A 16,595-nucleotide genomic window follows, 5' to 3' on the forward strand; every position below is an offset into this window, starting at 1 on the left:
TACAAAATCGGTTAAATACAAAAACCGTAAATCAGGGTAGTAAAATCTTAACTAACCAGTGTAACCGCAGTGTATGCAGGAAGGCAGACAGGCCCTCCATGAGCACCAGGATGGCTAGTGTGAAGAAGGCCCACACAGCGAATATGATGTACAGCTTTATGGAAGTCACTCCGGGCGGACCCATGCCCATTATCAGGACACGCTGCCATAGCACTGCTGAGAGCTCTGGTGAAGAAAAGAGCTTGTTTTAGAAATGTTTTAGAAAAAAGACATTATTCCATCAAAAAATAGAAAAAAATCAAAATAGACAATCCATTAGTCTTGGTTTTAGCATACCAAAAAGGGCATTCCATAGAATACTATAGCAATGAGTAGATCACCTTGATGGTAAGCAATCGACATCGCCCATGGACTTCCACAACACTAGAGCTACATAAAGTGGTAGGTGTAAAACTACTAGAAGAGAAGAACTTGGGGTAATAATAGATAGTAGAAGAAGAAATATAGATGAACTTACGCGCATGAGCGAGTGACAGCGCCCACAGTCGCAAGTACGATGCAGTATGGGACACAGCACCCAGCACGTACTCAATAGTGTGGATGCATTGAGTGATCAGCTCTTCTGCTATTCCACCATCGTGACCTTCCTTCTCTGCGACCTCGTCACCCGTTTCAACACCTTGCTGGTATTGCTGGAGGGAGAAAAATAATATGTGTGAATCTTTCCTTTTCTTTCATGTTTCTAGTGATTTACGAGAGAAAATATTTTTTAATATAAGAAAATCATTGCTAATCATAGGTACTTCGTTTCCATTATAATTGCACCCATTGCAAAATATTTGTACCCTTAAGGGCTCATGTGTTTATTCAAGAATCAAAAGCCAAACATTATTTTTCTAATTTGGGAAGATGCGTCTCTACGCATCTTTTCAACTTAGAAAAATAATGTTCTCTCTAGGGTTCTGGACAGATTTAAACTAATTCAATTAATGAGTTAAAGGGCTTTCTCCCCTTCTTTCTTTCTGTATAATAAAGTTCTCATTCTTACCTTTCGTTTCTTAGCCAAAAACGCTTTATAGACTGGCTTCCCAAAGAGCATGATGGGTATACAGAGGAAGGCAATCGCTAAGAACGTTCTTTGCACCTCATTTTGACCAGCGTACATCATTGCACGGCACGGTGGCTTGTCTTCAGAACTCTTCATAAGCATCATATTGATGAAGATGATTAGCACTGAAGGGGCGCACGATGTGCCTAGTGCTGGATCTAAAAAAATATATGTGATGTGAGTATTTGGTTTCTTGCTGTAAAATTGTTCATTTTGTTTTGGTCCAGGTGTCATAAACTACCTGAGTAACCATTATCAATATTAATGTAAATAGCGAGAAATAGAATTATAGATCCCAAACTTGCTGTATATAGACATAGATCGAGAATTTGTTGTGTAGAATAAGTATTAACTAGTGGAGTAAGCATTTACCTTCCGCAACAGCCGAATACATGATCCACTTCATAAACATCAGCAAACAAAGATACCAAAACAAAAGCAGTAGGAACAGTATCTGCGGTATGTACTGCAGGAATATCATCTCCGGCTTCCTGAAGAAGCTGCGGAACAAAAACATAATTAATTATATCGTCATCACCAATCATTGGAAACGTACTAAACATTCTAGTTTCTATGAATACAGTAATTACTTGAAGTTTACCACACTCATAGTTACACCGAACGCCATATGGATCACGCCGAATATTATGGACAGTTTCATCTTGAATGAGTTTAGGAATATTATGTTGTTCGAGGCGAACTGGAACAGAAAAGATACACATTAGGTCAAAGTCAGAGTTAAAGTCTAAGTCAAAATCATTTATTTCAAATAGACCAGGAAAGCACTTTTGAACGTCAAAGCAAATATAATAATATTAATAACGTCTGTCTGTCGGTCAGTCCTCTAGTGAAGCTATTTTCTCGTTCCAAAGTGTAGATTTCTATGGAGAGGAACGAGCAAGAAACTCCAGAACATAACCATTGGTAAGATGAAAGAAGAATATGATTCTTCACTTTTCCTACTTTATCAACGTGAAATAAATTCTCACCTGCCACGCTGGGTCCAAGCCAAATGGATAAGGAGTCTGTGTATACGCTGTCTTCGGGTCTAACTCTAACATAGTATGATTGCGGAGAACCCCATCTTCATACACATTCCGCCAACTGCTCCCAAATATATTCAGAGATTTCGAAAACATATCGTTATATATCAAACCGGTGTATATAGAAAATATTCCCATTAGCAGTATAATGTATCGTCCTCCAAAGAAAATGTTCCATATTTCGTTGTCTGTCTTAATCTTTAAGAACTTCTTCTCGTAAATGACTAGGATGGCTGCGAAGGCCGCCATGATGATCCCGTGGCCGACGTCCCCGAACATCACAGCGAACAGGAACGGGAATGTTATGATTGTGTACAAAGCTGAAAAGGCAGAATAATTTATTTTTTTATTATTATACGCCTTTTACTCCCCGAAGGGGTGCACATTATGGTACATAATGCCAATGTACACCCACATTTCACAATTTATGTTGTAAATCCCATGTAGTAGGTGGTGAGCCTATTGCCATATACCGGGCACATTTCCAGACTCCGTGCTACTACTGAGAAATTTTCGAAAAAAACCCAGTAATACTTCGCCCGACCCGGGAATCGAACCCGAGATCCCTTGCCCGGCAGTCGCACTTGCAACCACTCAGCCAACGAGGCAATGGCAGGTAGAATGATTACTGGTTTATTTATCATCACCACTATCATCAATAGTACGTGACACTTCTGGAGTGGAATTTCTACATTAGAGCGGTAGATTAAAATGTTTACCTGGATTAACTTCTCTGTAGCTGGCGATTCCATAGGAATCAATCAGGTTCTGGAAACCTCGCGTGAACTTATTGGTCCTATTGAATGTCGGTGGTGTCTCATTGGTTGGTACGTAGTGCAGGATCGATGGGATTGGACTTCCACTTGCTTTCTGTAACACAGAATAGGTATACATTAAAATTAAATAATGTTTAATGATTCTTAAATGTATGATCATATTATGTATGTTCATCGTTTAATCTTAGACTAAAAGATGCCTGAAGTTTCTCTGGTAGGTAGTGATTGAAAATTGACTTAAGTTGATTGTTATTCATAAGTATAAATATCTACGCCTAACTGTAGATGGATAGGGGTTAATAATAAAGATAGAAGTTTAATACAAACCACTCCATTCTCCAACGCTTTCTGAACAGCAGTGAGGTCTCTCCTCGGAACCCAGCACTCAGCAATAAGGCACTTCTTGACGATGTCCATGCTGAACATGTTCAGGGTGTGGTAGATGGCCTTCTCCTTCCGGACAGCTACCATCCAGGTGCTGATGTCTCGGGCAATGTTTGTGAGGACCAGGCGACGGTGATTCTCCGTTTGCTCCAATACCTGAAAGTTAGAATGGCAATTTTGAGAAGAATGTTTTGATATGTGTACAATTCTGATAACTTTGCTTTAGAGTTTTTTTCATATCCATGAACATGGATAACTTCTATCATTATCCAACTTGGTATGCGTTTTTAAGATTTTTAGTTTTATTGAGATTATGTATAAATTCATAGCCTATTGATTCTTCTGTAGTATTATATTATAAGACTTATCGCAATTTACAAAGATTTCATAATACCAAAAGTTGCGCCATCACACATTCCCTTTTTATTCATATCATTCATTTCAGTTTTAACAGCTTCAAATTCCTTTACAATCATAATTACCATTTCTAAATCCTTGATCCTGGTTCCAACTCCAGCTAACATGTCCAGCTGGTCTTTATACGTCGCGGGACATGGGTACAGGGTGGCCTTGAAACCATGGCAGACCTTTTTCACACGAAGCTTGATTTGCTCTCCGTGGAAGAAGACTACGAACACTGTCTTCTGAAGCGCATGACCCTGGAAAGAATTAGATAGACTTCAAGATATAGATAGGCAACAAAATAGATAGATTTAGATTATTTAGCACTTAATAAAGAAGGTTTAATACGATTAGTTAAACATGATTATATAGCAGCTCATGACAAAATTTTAAAAGTCCTTTATCACCATTATCATCATCATCAGTCGAGAGACGTCTACTGCTGAACAAAGACCTACCCATTAGTTCTCCACGTTACTAAAAGCTAAAAGCCCTTACTAGAATAAAAAATAACATCAAGAGACTTTATTAAGTAAAATGTACAAGTCTTGTATGTCTTATTTAACATTCTGTACAATTTTTAAAATGTCTTCTATTTAATTAATTAATGAAATAATGTATCATGATTTATCTGCAAAAATTTTACCACCACCAGTGGTCTGGGTAAATTTTGGCAATCCATCTCAATAGTTCTGTAGTGTACAAATGAGCTGCAATAAAGCAGATATTAACAGAATATATGTTTCCTGAATTATTGCTGTCAGCATAAAGATGTTATTTACATTTTTACAATCATAGCTTCCTGTAGAAACGTTTGGATTTTTGTAGAAAAATGTTAAACGACTGTGAAATAATTTTATTATTTACGGAAGCTTTAATGACTTTCCATTTGTTTGTTTAAAGTAATGGTGATGATGTGTGAAACAATTACATATAATCAACATCATGACAATCTGTCATTTATGCTTTGGTATTTAACCTTATTTATTTTCTTTTCGTCTGCCGGCAAGGTGGTTCAAAATCAGGGTCGAGCAAAGTATCGGTTTTTCAAAAATTTCTGAGTCTGGAATTGCCCGGTATTTGGCAATAGGCTCATCCGCTATTACTTATAACCGAAAATGGTGAAAGCTAGTTGTACATCGTACATTGGCAACACGTGCCGAAATGTGCACCTGAAAATAAACTGTTTCATTTTTTTCTTTCTCTACTTGTGGAGAGAATATATATAAGAACTGCAGTCTCAATAGCATATTTATCTATAACTCCATTAGGTGCTGAGTGACCTAAAACCGTCAAGCGGCAAAGAGTTGGCGGAAATTCCATTCTAACCATAGCTTAGCCCTTATTTTCCATATTAACTATCCCTTTGAGTTGCGTGAGTTTTAACAATAATTTTCACCCTTTTTAGGGATAGTTACGTTGATTGGTTCCCTTGGGACAATTTTACCCATGTTGTAGGTTGAAGGGTTTGTTATTGTTCCGCGGTAGGTAAACTAGATCAAGGCTGTTCGTTGCTTCGTTTTAATGCCATAATGGACAGAGGGTTAGCTGGTTGGTTTTTTATTTATATTGGGTATTTGTGTGAAATAGAGAAGTGGTTTATGTTTGTTTCTGTCGTCGTAGCAACATTAACGGTCGTAACAGTCCACTACTTGCCTAGGGCCACCTTTCATAAGGTTTGCCATAATCACTACGCTTGGCAGGCTGGATGAAGGTTTTAAAGCTTTAGATTTATCTAAGAATGCTGCTGCACGATTTCTTTTACGATTAGCTAGTCCGGCAAACTTCGTACCGCCTCAGAAATTTTTATCTCTTATTCTTCTTTTTTGTTTTTTATCTCTTACATTTCTATCCTATTTTCTTTTCTCCCTTTTAATTTTAAACCTTCCTGGTCTTTCAGAAATAATTCAAGATCACAAAATTTGCCAAATCGGGCCAGCAGTTCTCGAATTTTAGCGAGACTAAAATAAAAGAATAGAAAATAAGACAAGCTACCACATCAAATTATGAAAATAAACACCATCTATCTCGGTATTTTCCAAACCATCTAACAGAACTATAAACTTCCATCTGTTCTACAATCGTAGAAACAAAAGCCCAACAAAGAGATAGCTATCAAAACATTTCCTGCGGACTATAAATCACTCAGTTTTCACGTCTAGACGAAGGTCATCGCCCTGTTTCGTGAGCAATGGAGATTTATTCCTAACTGACAACCGCCATATTGTGTTTTTTTCCTAGAAATTTTTAATTGTAATTGTTGAGCTAATGATTGGAAACTTGACTTATGCACACGAAAACAGTGGAGTAAAATCATGTTGGATGCAGTAATATTAATTTCTTTTTGGACTTTTCAATGGAAAGGGTAAGTACACTTACAATAAGCAATTCTGTCCTAATTCGTTACTACATAAAGTTCAATTTAAAGTGCATTTACCTGCTACCCCTATTCGAACGATAGCCGCGAAGTTTTTTTATATGAAAAGCTTTGTAATGGGTAACAACGTCCACAAAAATCAATATAAAAGGCGGGTTAATGACCGACCACTTGTTAACTCACATAAAGTACTTTAGCGTTTCACTGCAGACTTGCAGTCAGATTTTGAGAATTCTATTCTAGTATAATTATGGAATTCGATTTTCATGTTCATTCAATGAAAATATTTTTGCTTATTTTTATCAACCTCTACTAAATTTTAAGGAACCCGTAAACTAAGATCGGTCACATTTAAATTTGGTATAAACCAGTAAACGGGCACTCCATCACCTTATGGTAAGCAATCACCGTCACTCATGGACATCTTTGGGGACCTTTTGGGGATTAACAATTTAAGGGTTGTTGGGAAATCGGGAAAAAGTAAGTTATCAACCTTTAAGTGTCTCCTAAAAGTACAAGTAAGGGGTTAGTTGAGGTGCTACGTCACGGGACTCTTAGTTAAGAGATAGTTTAAGGGTGGTTGGTGAAGAATACCATCAGACAAATAATTAAAGATAATATAACAAACAAAAATAACATTTATATTTAGAATATAGATAATGTTATATTTCAGTAAGCAGTTAATTACGTAAATAAAATGATATCTACAAATATCTAAAAATATAAAGTCAATGTAAGGCAGACAAGCTTCGATCGATAGACAATTTTATTGGGTTATAAAAAGTATCTAGATTTTTAAAGGTTAAAGGCCCTTGACGTATGAATAATGAAGCCTTTTTGATTAAAGTATGGTATTCTAGAATAAACCAAGAATAGAATTTAATTGATTACCAAGACAATGTAGATTCCATACCAAGAAGTGTATTGATAACTTAATTGAAAAAGAGTAACCTATGAAGTTTCTTGCTCGTTCTTCTCCATAGGAACCTACACCTCGGAATGAGCAAATAGCTTCAGTAGAAGACTGACCGAGAGACAGACATTTGTTTACTTATATAGTTTTTTTTGTATATTATAATATTTGTTTTGACGTTCAAAAGTGCCTTCGTGGTCTATTTGAAATAAATAATTTTGACTTTGACTTTGAAAGATATTATTTAAAAACTATGTACTGCTAAAGTAAACTTCATTTCTTTTTATTCAAGATAGCCAATGTACCTTTATTTAAGGGTGTATTGTACTCAGTAAAGTTCGTGAACTATTGTACTAAAACGGTGTTAAATACAAAAGCGTGGAAAAACTGTCAGCTGTTTCTAACAAAACATGGCATATGGTTCGTTGACATCCTATCATAAACTAAAAATATTCAATGTTTTCTTTAAACTAATTTCGGTGGTAATTGTGTAACTTTTAATTATATCCTTGGTTCCTAGGCCAGCGAGTCTTACATTTGAATACAATGGGGCCTACCGTATTTTTGCTCATCAGATGCACATTGCGTGGATTTTGAATGAACTAAATGGTATTGAGTTTGTCTTTAGAATAACTATTATTACAGCTACGATTGGGGTTGTATTATTTTGAATATGAAGTACTTTAATATAACAGACTACAATCAAATATCATCAAAACTGACTCAACTCGACATCAGTTTTAAAAACCAATCACACAAAATAACACCGTTAAAAAATTCCCAAATATGATTTTAAAAACTGTGATTAAAGTTTCCCTTAATGACGGTTTCCATATTCTAATACATAGGTTGGTACATAGGCGGGTTATTTACTTTGGACATAATTCCGTCTAACATGTACATTGCGTGTTCGGTTCACATGAGGCGACCAAACATTTTACGACGAAGCTTTCATACATGTTATTAAATGAATAATTCTGATTTAGATAGGTCGACGGCATTGACTATAGGTATTTAAAAATATGTATATAAAGGATTTTTAGTTAATTATACCTATCGATAATATCAGATTATTCAATGAAGTAGTTGCTATAGTATTTTTTTCCAAGATGACGATCGGACACAAGGCGAGATCTTGTAGCAAGAATTTAGAATATCATAAATCCCAGTAGGTAAACATCAAACTCAAGACCCATTATACTATATCAGCAGAAGTAGGTACTAGATGGTTTTCAGTTAATAAGAGTCTGATACTCCCTCTTGCCTGACTCAAAGCGGGAGAAGTCATTGGATGATTTCCCCCCCTCAAAAAAATGACCCATTATTCGTATATTGGTAGCATTTGCTACAACTACAACAAGACAATATAAAAGGTTTATATCTACTTTCTATTTTGTTATCTAATATTATGTTCGACAAACAACTACATAAGTACATAACAGAAACCCAAATTTATACCTCATCGGTAAAATAATAATATGATAGAAACGAAGGCAAAACCGGCAAAATTTATAGAGGTGCCGTTAACAAAATATATTGCCTGCCAATATCGGTGGAATAAAATAGCAAATTATCTATTTCTGTCCTACAGGCGACCGCAGCGATACAATGCGTCAAACTTTATGGCATTGAATGGAAACTAAATCTTGAATCGGTGAGGAAGGGAATGACTGAAATGATGGATGAATTGAGGTACCTATTGTACGAAAGTGAGGAGTGTGTGTGATAGTAGATAGAATAAGAATATTTCTAAAGTATGTGGGATCAGCAAAGGCACTGGATGAAAAAAATAGCAAAACACGTATGAATGATGAAAAAGTTTAACTGTGACAAGCCATAACACGAGAAAGAAACTCATGCCTAAGCAAATCTCATTTGTAAGTCACGCTGTCTTCTTTTTAAACGAAAATGTCAACTTAGGCAGACTTTGTTAGGAGCTGCGGACAAAGTAACAGGCTACCGGGGCTCCAGCTCAAACCAGGAGAAGGAACGGGGTGGTTTTTAGTCAGTAAGAGAATGACATTGACATTCTCTCTTGCCTTACCCAAGGCGGGGGACGTAATTGGATGATTTTTCCACCTCAAAAAAGCCAGAGTTTATTGTACTTCTGATATCAGGAAAAGCTGTATCCAAACATCAGCTATCATCAGTAATAGGTACCTTGATACCTTCCATTATTATATCAAAACGGGTTACAAAATATACCATAGCTACTGCTAAATATACATCTCTGCGTGGGCTTGTCACGTAGTTCAAGGGCTCACCATGAACTTGCTTTGAACTCCCAACCTTTTCATAGTCAAACCGACAAATCAGATCAATACTGTTTAGGAATCATGTTTTCAAAGTAACGGTTTGTTGATAGGTGCCATGGTGAAGAAAGGGTGTTTGGTTAAAATATTTATTTTATGCTTATAATGGGAGCACCATTTTAAGTATGGTAAGTATGTGTATAATGGATTTGAAGGACCTTATCCATACATTAGACTTAATGTGTAGTCAAACAATTATAATATTAAATGAGCAAATAACTTTGTTTGATAAGACTTGAAACTTTAATCAGATATTAATTTGGATTATTACGTATACATATAATAGGGTATCTCCCCTAAAGAAACTGGTCTAAATTCTAAATATACATAGATTTAATTTAGTGTGTTACTACTAACATAACCGCAGTTTCCGACAACCGAACAACTTTATAGTTTCCGTTCAAAGAGTTTGGTTGCGGAGTAAAATTATAGGCGTGTAAACAAAACCATTGTTACCACGACGAAAAGAATCAAGAATACGAAGACACATAAAAAATGGAACACAGAAAAGTCAAAGAAGTTCATTCAAAAATGAACCTTAACGCGATGATAAGAAAATGTAGATACATAACAAAATGGACCACAGAAAATTCAAATAAGTTCATTCAAAAATGAATCTTACTGTGATGATAGCAAAATGTAGATACATAAAGAAATGGAACACAGAAAATTCAAAGAACTTCATTCAAAAATAGACCTTACCGTGATAGGATCCTTCAAAGGCTCATCAATTTGCGCCTGTTTAAAGAAGATGTTTCCATGCGATATCCTCCAAAGCATCTTTTCAAACGCCGGTATCCTTGCCGTGGTCACCACTCCAGCTATGAAGCCAAGATGTCCTAACACCGCGTCATTGTTGTATATTTGTACGGACGCAGAAATCTTCCGTTGTGCACTGTGGTCTTGGAAGAAGGTCTGCATCTTCTCTATCAGAGTCCTCAGTTCTATTAGAGCTAAATAGTCACTCTTCAAGTTCCTTGCGTTTCTTGTTATCTCCTGTATCTCTGATTCTATGAAGTCGATTCTTTCCTGGAAAAGAAGATTTGTTAGAATTAGTTTTTCAGTAAAGAACGCACAACAGCCTACCTAAATCTATCTCTTTGACTGTGATATTGTTCTCACATAATTGAACCAATGAAACATTGTAACCAAGAATTGTATTGTGAAACTGATTGAAAACGCGAATTAATCTATGGACTTTCTTGCTCGTTCTTCTCCATAGGATTCTATTCTTTGAGACGAGCAAATACCTTCACTAGTCTGACTTTACTAGAGGATGAACGACAGACAAATTTTTTTAATGTTATAGTATTTGCTTTAACTTTCAAAAGGGCCTTTTTGGTCTATTCGAAATAAATAATTTTGACTTTAAACAAATGTAATAGATTTTACTTTATATTTTTTACATTATTCTTACCATTCCCTTTGTATTTTTGTCTGGGGTTAGTAAGAGGTGAACTTTCTTTTATGCTGTATTCATTTTAATATATTCAAACCGAAGATGGAACGATAAAAGTCAAAGCAAGCATTCATTTACTAATTTCAAAGTAAGTTGTAAAACAAAATAGTTCTTAGTAATGTAATAGTGATAACTGCTGGTGCATTTATATGGAACATTAAATAGTAGCCGAACAAAATGCATTTCATGGAACTGCAACAGAATCGTTAAATCGAGGTATTAATGGCCACTTTATGTTATTGCGTACATTGCAATGATGATTGTTATTGAAGTAATACTTTGTGTGTGAAATTTCTCTTGATGAATGTTACACTGAATTGCCATTTTGTAGTTGGTTTTTTGGGTCAGTAAGTTTTCTTCAGCTCATGATGGCATATTGTTAATTTATTTCATCTGAGGTTTCAGGTCACGAGTCATCTTTTGTTTTATATAATAATTTTCTCAACATTTTGAATTCAGTTAATATAATAAAACCTTCTCTTAAACTTCAAAACCACATCAAAATTTGTTCGGACAACCGTGAGATAATCGTGCCCAGATTCAGGACTTAAGTTTGACCTGGATGTATGTATAAACATACATACATCCAGGTCAAACTAATCCTGAAATCAGTTAAAGCATTATGAAATTGATCAAAAGCTAAAATTAAGATGCAGGTCATTCGTTTAATTTTCGCCTAAATTTGGAATCATTAATTGAGAATTAACCAAAAAGGCTTTGTTGATGAAAGAACCCAACAAATCAAAGATAAATTATTTTCTATCAATATTTTCACTAACTACAACATGAAACTGATACAAAATTCAACCTTAAAGACAAGCTAAACATTTCCAAGCGCCTTTCTTAGCTAAGCATTAATCCGCCAGATCCTACAGCAATCCTCGGTCTATTACAACATCCTCGGGCAGCAGTATGATGTCATGGCAACTCATAAATAACAATAACTGTGTCCTGTGATCCCCACTATATCCTGTGCCGAGGGATCTAATTGGTGTAACCTTGTCGCTAATTGTTTCATAGATGCCTGTGACATAGTATTAATTGTGTTTAGTTGTATGTGGCGGTTTGTTCTGTATTTTGTTGGTTTTTTAAAGATAAAGATAAATTTATGTGTATAAACATGTGTAGATAACATTACCTACCTATACATATAAATGCAAATACAGATAGTACAGTTAAAATTGTGTCTCAACATGTTTTGCCGTAATTGGCGTACGAAATAATAATACAATTTATAAAAACTATTAAAAAAAACTAAACTTAAAATATTTCAAACAACTAACTTATAAATCCTCATTTAAAAAATCTTTAACACGGTAATAACATTGCTTATTTAATAAAGTTTTCAGTTCTTTTTTGAATAAATTATTGTTATTTAGCGACACATAACGTCACGCCTTTTATTTCGTGCACATTACGGCACGCAATGTAAACCAACTTTTCACCATTTGTGTTATAAGTCCCATGTAATAGGGGTGAGCCTATTGTTTGTATTGTTTTATAACTTTGTTTCGTTACCTGTTTTGTTATTTTTATTGTAAGGTTTTGTGTTTAAGTTCTTCCATTGATTAAACTGTTGTTTAGTTTTTCATTTACCAAACTCTCAGTAAGATCCCAGAATTCTGTACATTTAGTACGCGTTTGCTTTACGTTTAAAGTAACCGAAACAAGAGCACGATTCGGTGCTCTGATTGAGCCGGCTTGAATAAACCAACCAATACTAAGGTTACTGTAGAGTGAGATTTTTGGCAGTGATCTACTAAGAATTATTATTTAATAAGACTAACACAGTTGGCGACAGTCTCATACTGATGATTATTCCCTATCTGACAGTATTAGTTTTGTTAATTAACAGCTAGATATTATAAAAATACGGACATTTAATACTAAATCAGAAGTACTATTTTAAAAGTCAACCATTAATTTCACCAAAAACCCTATTAATATCTAAAAACTTTTCTACACAGCACCCAAACTTACAACAAACCACAATCCAGCTCTTGTACTAAATTAAATTTCACGGCGATCAGTCCAGCAGTTACTGCGATATTGGGTAACAAACACACATACATATAAACATGGTATTTATAGTTGTATTATAGTGTCTGGTCTGGCAATAATAACAGATGTGTGTCTGTGCGTAAGCTAAATTAATAGGTTTGTGCTCTTTACAACCGAACATTACTATTAATCTTCTTCTTAATGACAACTGGTGTGTTTTTTTAGCCATTATTTACTATTCTTCTCTGAGAATCTATCAACAATTATTCTTCGTTCTGTTTAGTTGATTTTATTTATTGTAGGCGTTTTGTATTGATGAGTAGTATTGAAATATGTTTTTACTGAATGAATTGCTTCCTTCTTCATATTTTCTTATGTATTATAAGTTTTGTTTTTCTTTGAATGTGGTAACATGAAGTAAGCAGATACAAATGGGAGATGCCATAATGTGATTGTGCACTGTGACTAGTAGGAATCGCACGTTTAGTTGTCTTGTACAGAAACTCATACAACTGCGTCCACTGGTCCGCATCGTACGGACCGCAGCATTGACAATGCCTACATGCGATGCGTACTGATGACGTCATACGGAATGCGTACGATGCGGGCCTGTGGACGCTTACCTTTAAAATATGGACAATTGGCAACGCGTTTGCAGTATGGGACTATATGTTGGAAAATAAAGAGGGGAATTTCGGTTATGACATCTCGTCTCTGTATTTGCTTCATGTGTGGTAATAAAGTGTGGATTGACGTGAGTACGAGTAGTAGGTGTTACGTAGAATTTGTTAGTGCACGTCATTATTATTTATCTCAATCTCGAGAGCAGATGAATCTGTGTGGAGGGTATAAATGTTGTATTGTTTAGAGCTTTATCAACATCAAACCAAAGATAGATTCGCGTTTGTTATCGTAAGACTATTCAGCGTAGGGTTAAGGTTATGTCTATGGATAGTGCAGAATTTAACTGTTTTTAATGAGATTTTATAAACTGATGTTCAAATACTTAAAATCCATTTTAATACGGTTCTGTCTCTACAAATTATTTGTAAAATGACAGAAATAGCACGATATTTAAGTTCACTTAAAAAGTGAGTATATAAAAATGCACACTTTAAAAATGTGAAATGTAGATTAGCGTTAGGTACATTATTTCGCTTGCTTGTGAAAACTTTTGCGAGCAATAATGCTTTGTTTAAAACGTTGCCCCAAACTAGTATTTTCTTTTGTTCTGTTATGATGTATTATTATCTCTTAGATGCATCAAGCCTTGATGAGTGTGAGAGAGCCATGCTTCGGCACGAACGGGCCGGCTCGACCGAAGTGATACCACGGCCTCACAGAAAACCGACGTGAAACAACGCTTGTGTTGTATTTCGTTGTGTGAGTGAGGTTACCGGAGGCTCAATTACCCCCTTTCCCAATCCCCGATTCCTCAACAACCCTTAAATTACTAACGCTTTTGGTGTTCCAAGCGTCCATGGGGGCGGCGATTGCTTACAATCTCCATCTGCTCGTTTACCTAAGCTGGTAAACGAGCAGATCCATTAAAAGATAAAAAGATAATGTGGTGATGCAATTACCTCCAATATGTTGATCTCTCGAGGGCTCAAACTACAGCGTTCAGGTTTCGCCGGAGGCGGTGGCTCGGGCAGCTCGCCGGCCACCCAGCGCAACTTGCGCTCCATCTCGCTGCATCGCCGGACTTCACTGACGTAGCGGCGTTGGAAGTCATTCACGTGAGGGTTTAACTGCGGAAGAGAGACAAAATCATGTTAAAAAGATAGAATGAAAAGAGAATGAGACTTTTATTATGTCAGATCCAGAACTGATTCACCTGACAAATTAGGATGACTGTGATCTCCAGAGATTATATCTTAAATTGTCAGGTCAGAGAGAGAAAGAGTTATATAATATACATAATAACGTATACTGATGAACAAAGTTCTTCCCCTAAATACAGGGGGTAAACGGAAAGCACCCGAAAAACGCATATGTTTGGTTTTTATTTTTGTGCTATTCACGCAACATCAGCCTTAAGCAGTTCATTGCAACTATTATTACGAAAAATAAACATTGAATTCATAGTTTTTTTTATAATAAACCTTGTTCTTTACCATCGAGCGTTCTGTTTACACTCTGTAAATCTTTTATCATGCAATAAAAAGCTGTTGTCGTAGTCTTCAGACATTTGTATCAATAGAAGCGTCGCTCATGACTCGAGAAACCGACTTATAATTGAAATGAACGAGTATTATTTTTAAAATGCACCAATACCTACACTCTTCCTATTAAATATGCATAGTTTACAAGGCTGGAACACTATTAACTGTTATTAGGGGCCACTTAGCGCGCCGCACTTCGCACTCTTCAATTAGGCTTAACGACTATCTAGTCTAGGTTATAAGCAGCTGGTAGCTGTTTGGTCGTTTGTATTCTACATTGTTGTTACAATTTTTATTTATATTAAAAACGGAGGCCAATAAAACTAAAACACCGGATGATTAAGCCTTTAACCGCCATCAGAAAACTGTTGAAAGCAAATCCTCCACTAACGTAGGTCACCGGTGACCTAAAATGCGTTCGGCGCTATGATTGGTTGATTTGGTAAAGCCGATCAATCACAGCACCGAACGCGGTCTCGTTTCGATCTCGTTAAACGTAAAGTAAACTCGTATTAAGGGCCTTGAAGTCTTTGTTTTATTCCAGAAAAGCACAGGCCCGAATAAAATTTATACGTGCGTTATAAAACTCACGCTTGATGCGCCATATAAACATAGTCTAATTTTCGAGATACGTGAAAAAAATTAAGCTTCTGTCTACCTGTAAGCGCAGTTCTGTCTACAAGGACAGTCGTCTAACCATTGTGCAAATTATGCAGTTAACACACAATACACACTATTACGTAAAATGACTTGTAACACTAACTAAAGACCTTCATTGAAATAATTTTGTTTATTCCTTAAATGGGCACAAAACCTTGACGGTTCAAGGTTGCCAGAAACAGTAATATGAACGAATACAGTCGATCAATTACAATTTATCTGCATTTTATTGACGGCGCGCCCCGCACGAATTACGTGGCTTCCTAAATGTTATAGGATACCCCCTGTTTTATCGTTTTCTTCTTTATGTCAATACGTATTGTGTTTGTAATAAATATAAAATGATAATAAATGTTGTAACTGGCTTGTTAGGCTCCGAAAAGGTAACCGGTGCTGCAGACTGTCTAGCAGCTTGAACAGCAGGAGTAGGAATGTAGTGATTTTTAGTCAGTAAGAGTCTGATACTATCTCTGGTCTCGCCTAAGGCAGCAGAAGTCATAGGATGATTAAACCCCTTCAAAAATTAAGTCCTCGAAAAGATGTAAGTGTTTATTAAGAATTTTCGTTTCATTTGGTTTTCTTATATAAGCTGTGATAGGGGAACCTATTATCAAATAATGTTTATAACAATTATAGAATCTATGCGTGTCCAAAGAAAAAAATGAAAAATAATCCAAATGTCTAGAGATAAAGTTTATATCTAGAGATTTAAATGCAGAATAAACCGAAATAATTATCGAAATTAAAAAAAAAACTGTTCAATTGAAATTGAATTCTTTTTTAATGTAGTAGATTATAGCAATTGCAAAAAAAAGTAAACAGTGTCATCAAAGTTTCAACAATATTCCAGTTTCATAACTCTTTAATTTCCTACCAGATTTCCAGATTTTCTACACTACACAACGATATACTCCTAACAATCCGAACATCCAGATTGTATTGTACAAGCGCCTGAATAGGTCGAGCAGAGACCTCGTGAAATGGGAAGTGAGCGA

At 35.7% G+C, this 16,595-nt stretch overlaps 1 protein-coding gene across 1 annotated transcript in view; it reads right to left on the reverse strand.

Moving 5' to 3' along the window:
- The window catches only part of LOC118268115 (V-type proton ATPase 116 kDa subunit a 1), a 40,146-nt gene that overhangs the window by 2,890 nt on the left and 20,661 nt on the right, over nucleotides 1-16,595 (reverse strand). The window contains exons 3-13 of the mRNA XM_035582397.2: nucleotides 14,359-14,526; nucleotides 10,018-10,344; nucleotides 3,794-3,970; nucleotides 3,255-3,467; nucleotides 2,871-3,021; nucleotides 2,098-2,471; nucleotides 1,699-1,808; nucleotides 1,481-1,608; nucleotides 1,049-1,266; nucleotides 518-692; nucleotides 57-225 (exon numbers count right to left, since the gene is read on the reverse strand). Of these exons, the coding sequence (XP_035438290.1) occupies nucleotides 57-225; nucleotides 518-692; nucleotides 1,049-1,266; nucleotides 1,481-1,608; nucleotides 1,699-1,808; nucleotides 2,098-2,471; nucleotides 2,871-3,021; nucleotides 3,255-3,467; nucleotides 3,794-3,970; nucleotides 10,018-10,344; nucleotides 14,359-14,526 (2,210 nt within the window). The remainder of the gene's footprint in view (nucleotides 1-56; nucleotides 226-517; nucleotides 693-1,048; nucleotides 1,267-1,480; nucleotides 1,609-1,698; nucleotides 1,809-2,097; nucleotides 2,472-2,870; nucleotides 3,022-3,254; nucleotides 3,468-3,793; nucleotides 3,971-10,017; nucleotides 10,345-14,358; nucleotides 14,527-16,595) is intronic.

The sequence above is a fragment of the Spodoptera frugiperda genome, chromosome 29 (assembly GCF_023101765.2).
Source record: "Spodoptera frugiperda isolate SF20-4 chromosome 29, AGI-APGP_CSIRO_Sfru_2.0, whole genome shotgun sequence".
Taxonomy (NCBI): domain Eukaryota; kingdom Metazoa; phylum Arthropoda; class Insecta; order Lepidoptera; family Noctuidae; genus Spodoptera; species Spodoptera frugiperda.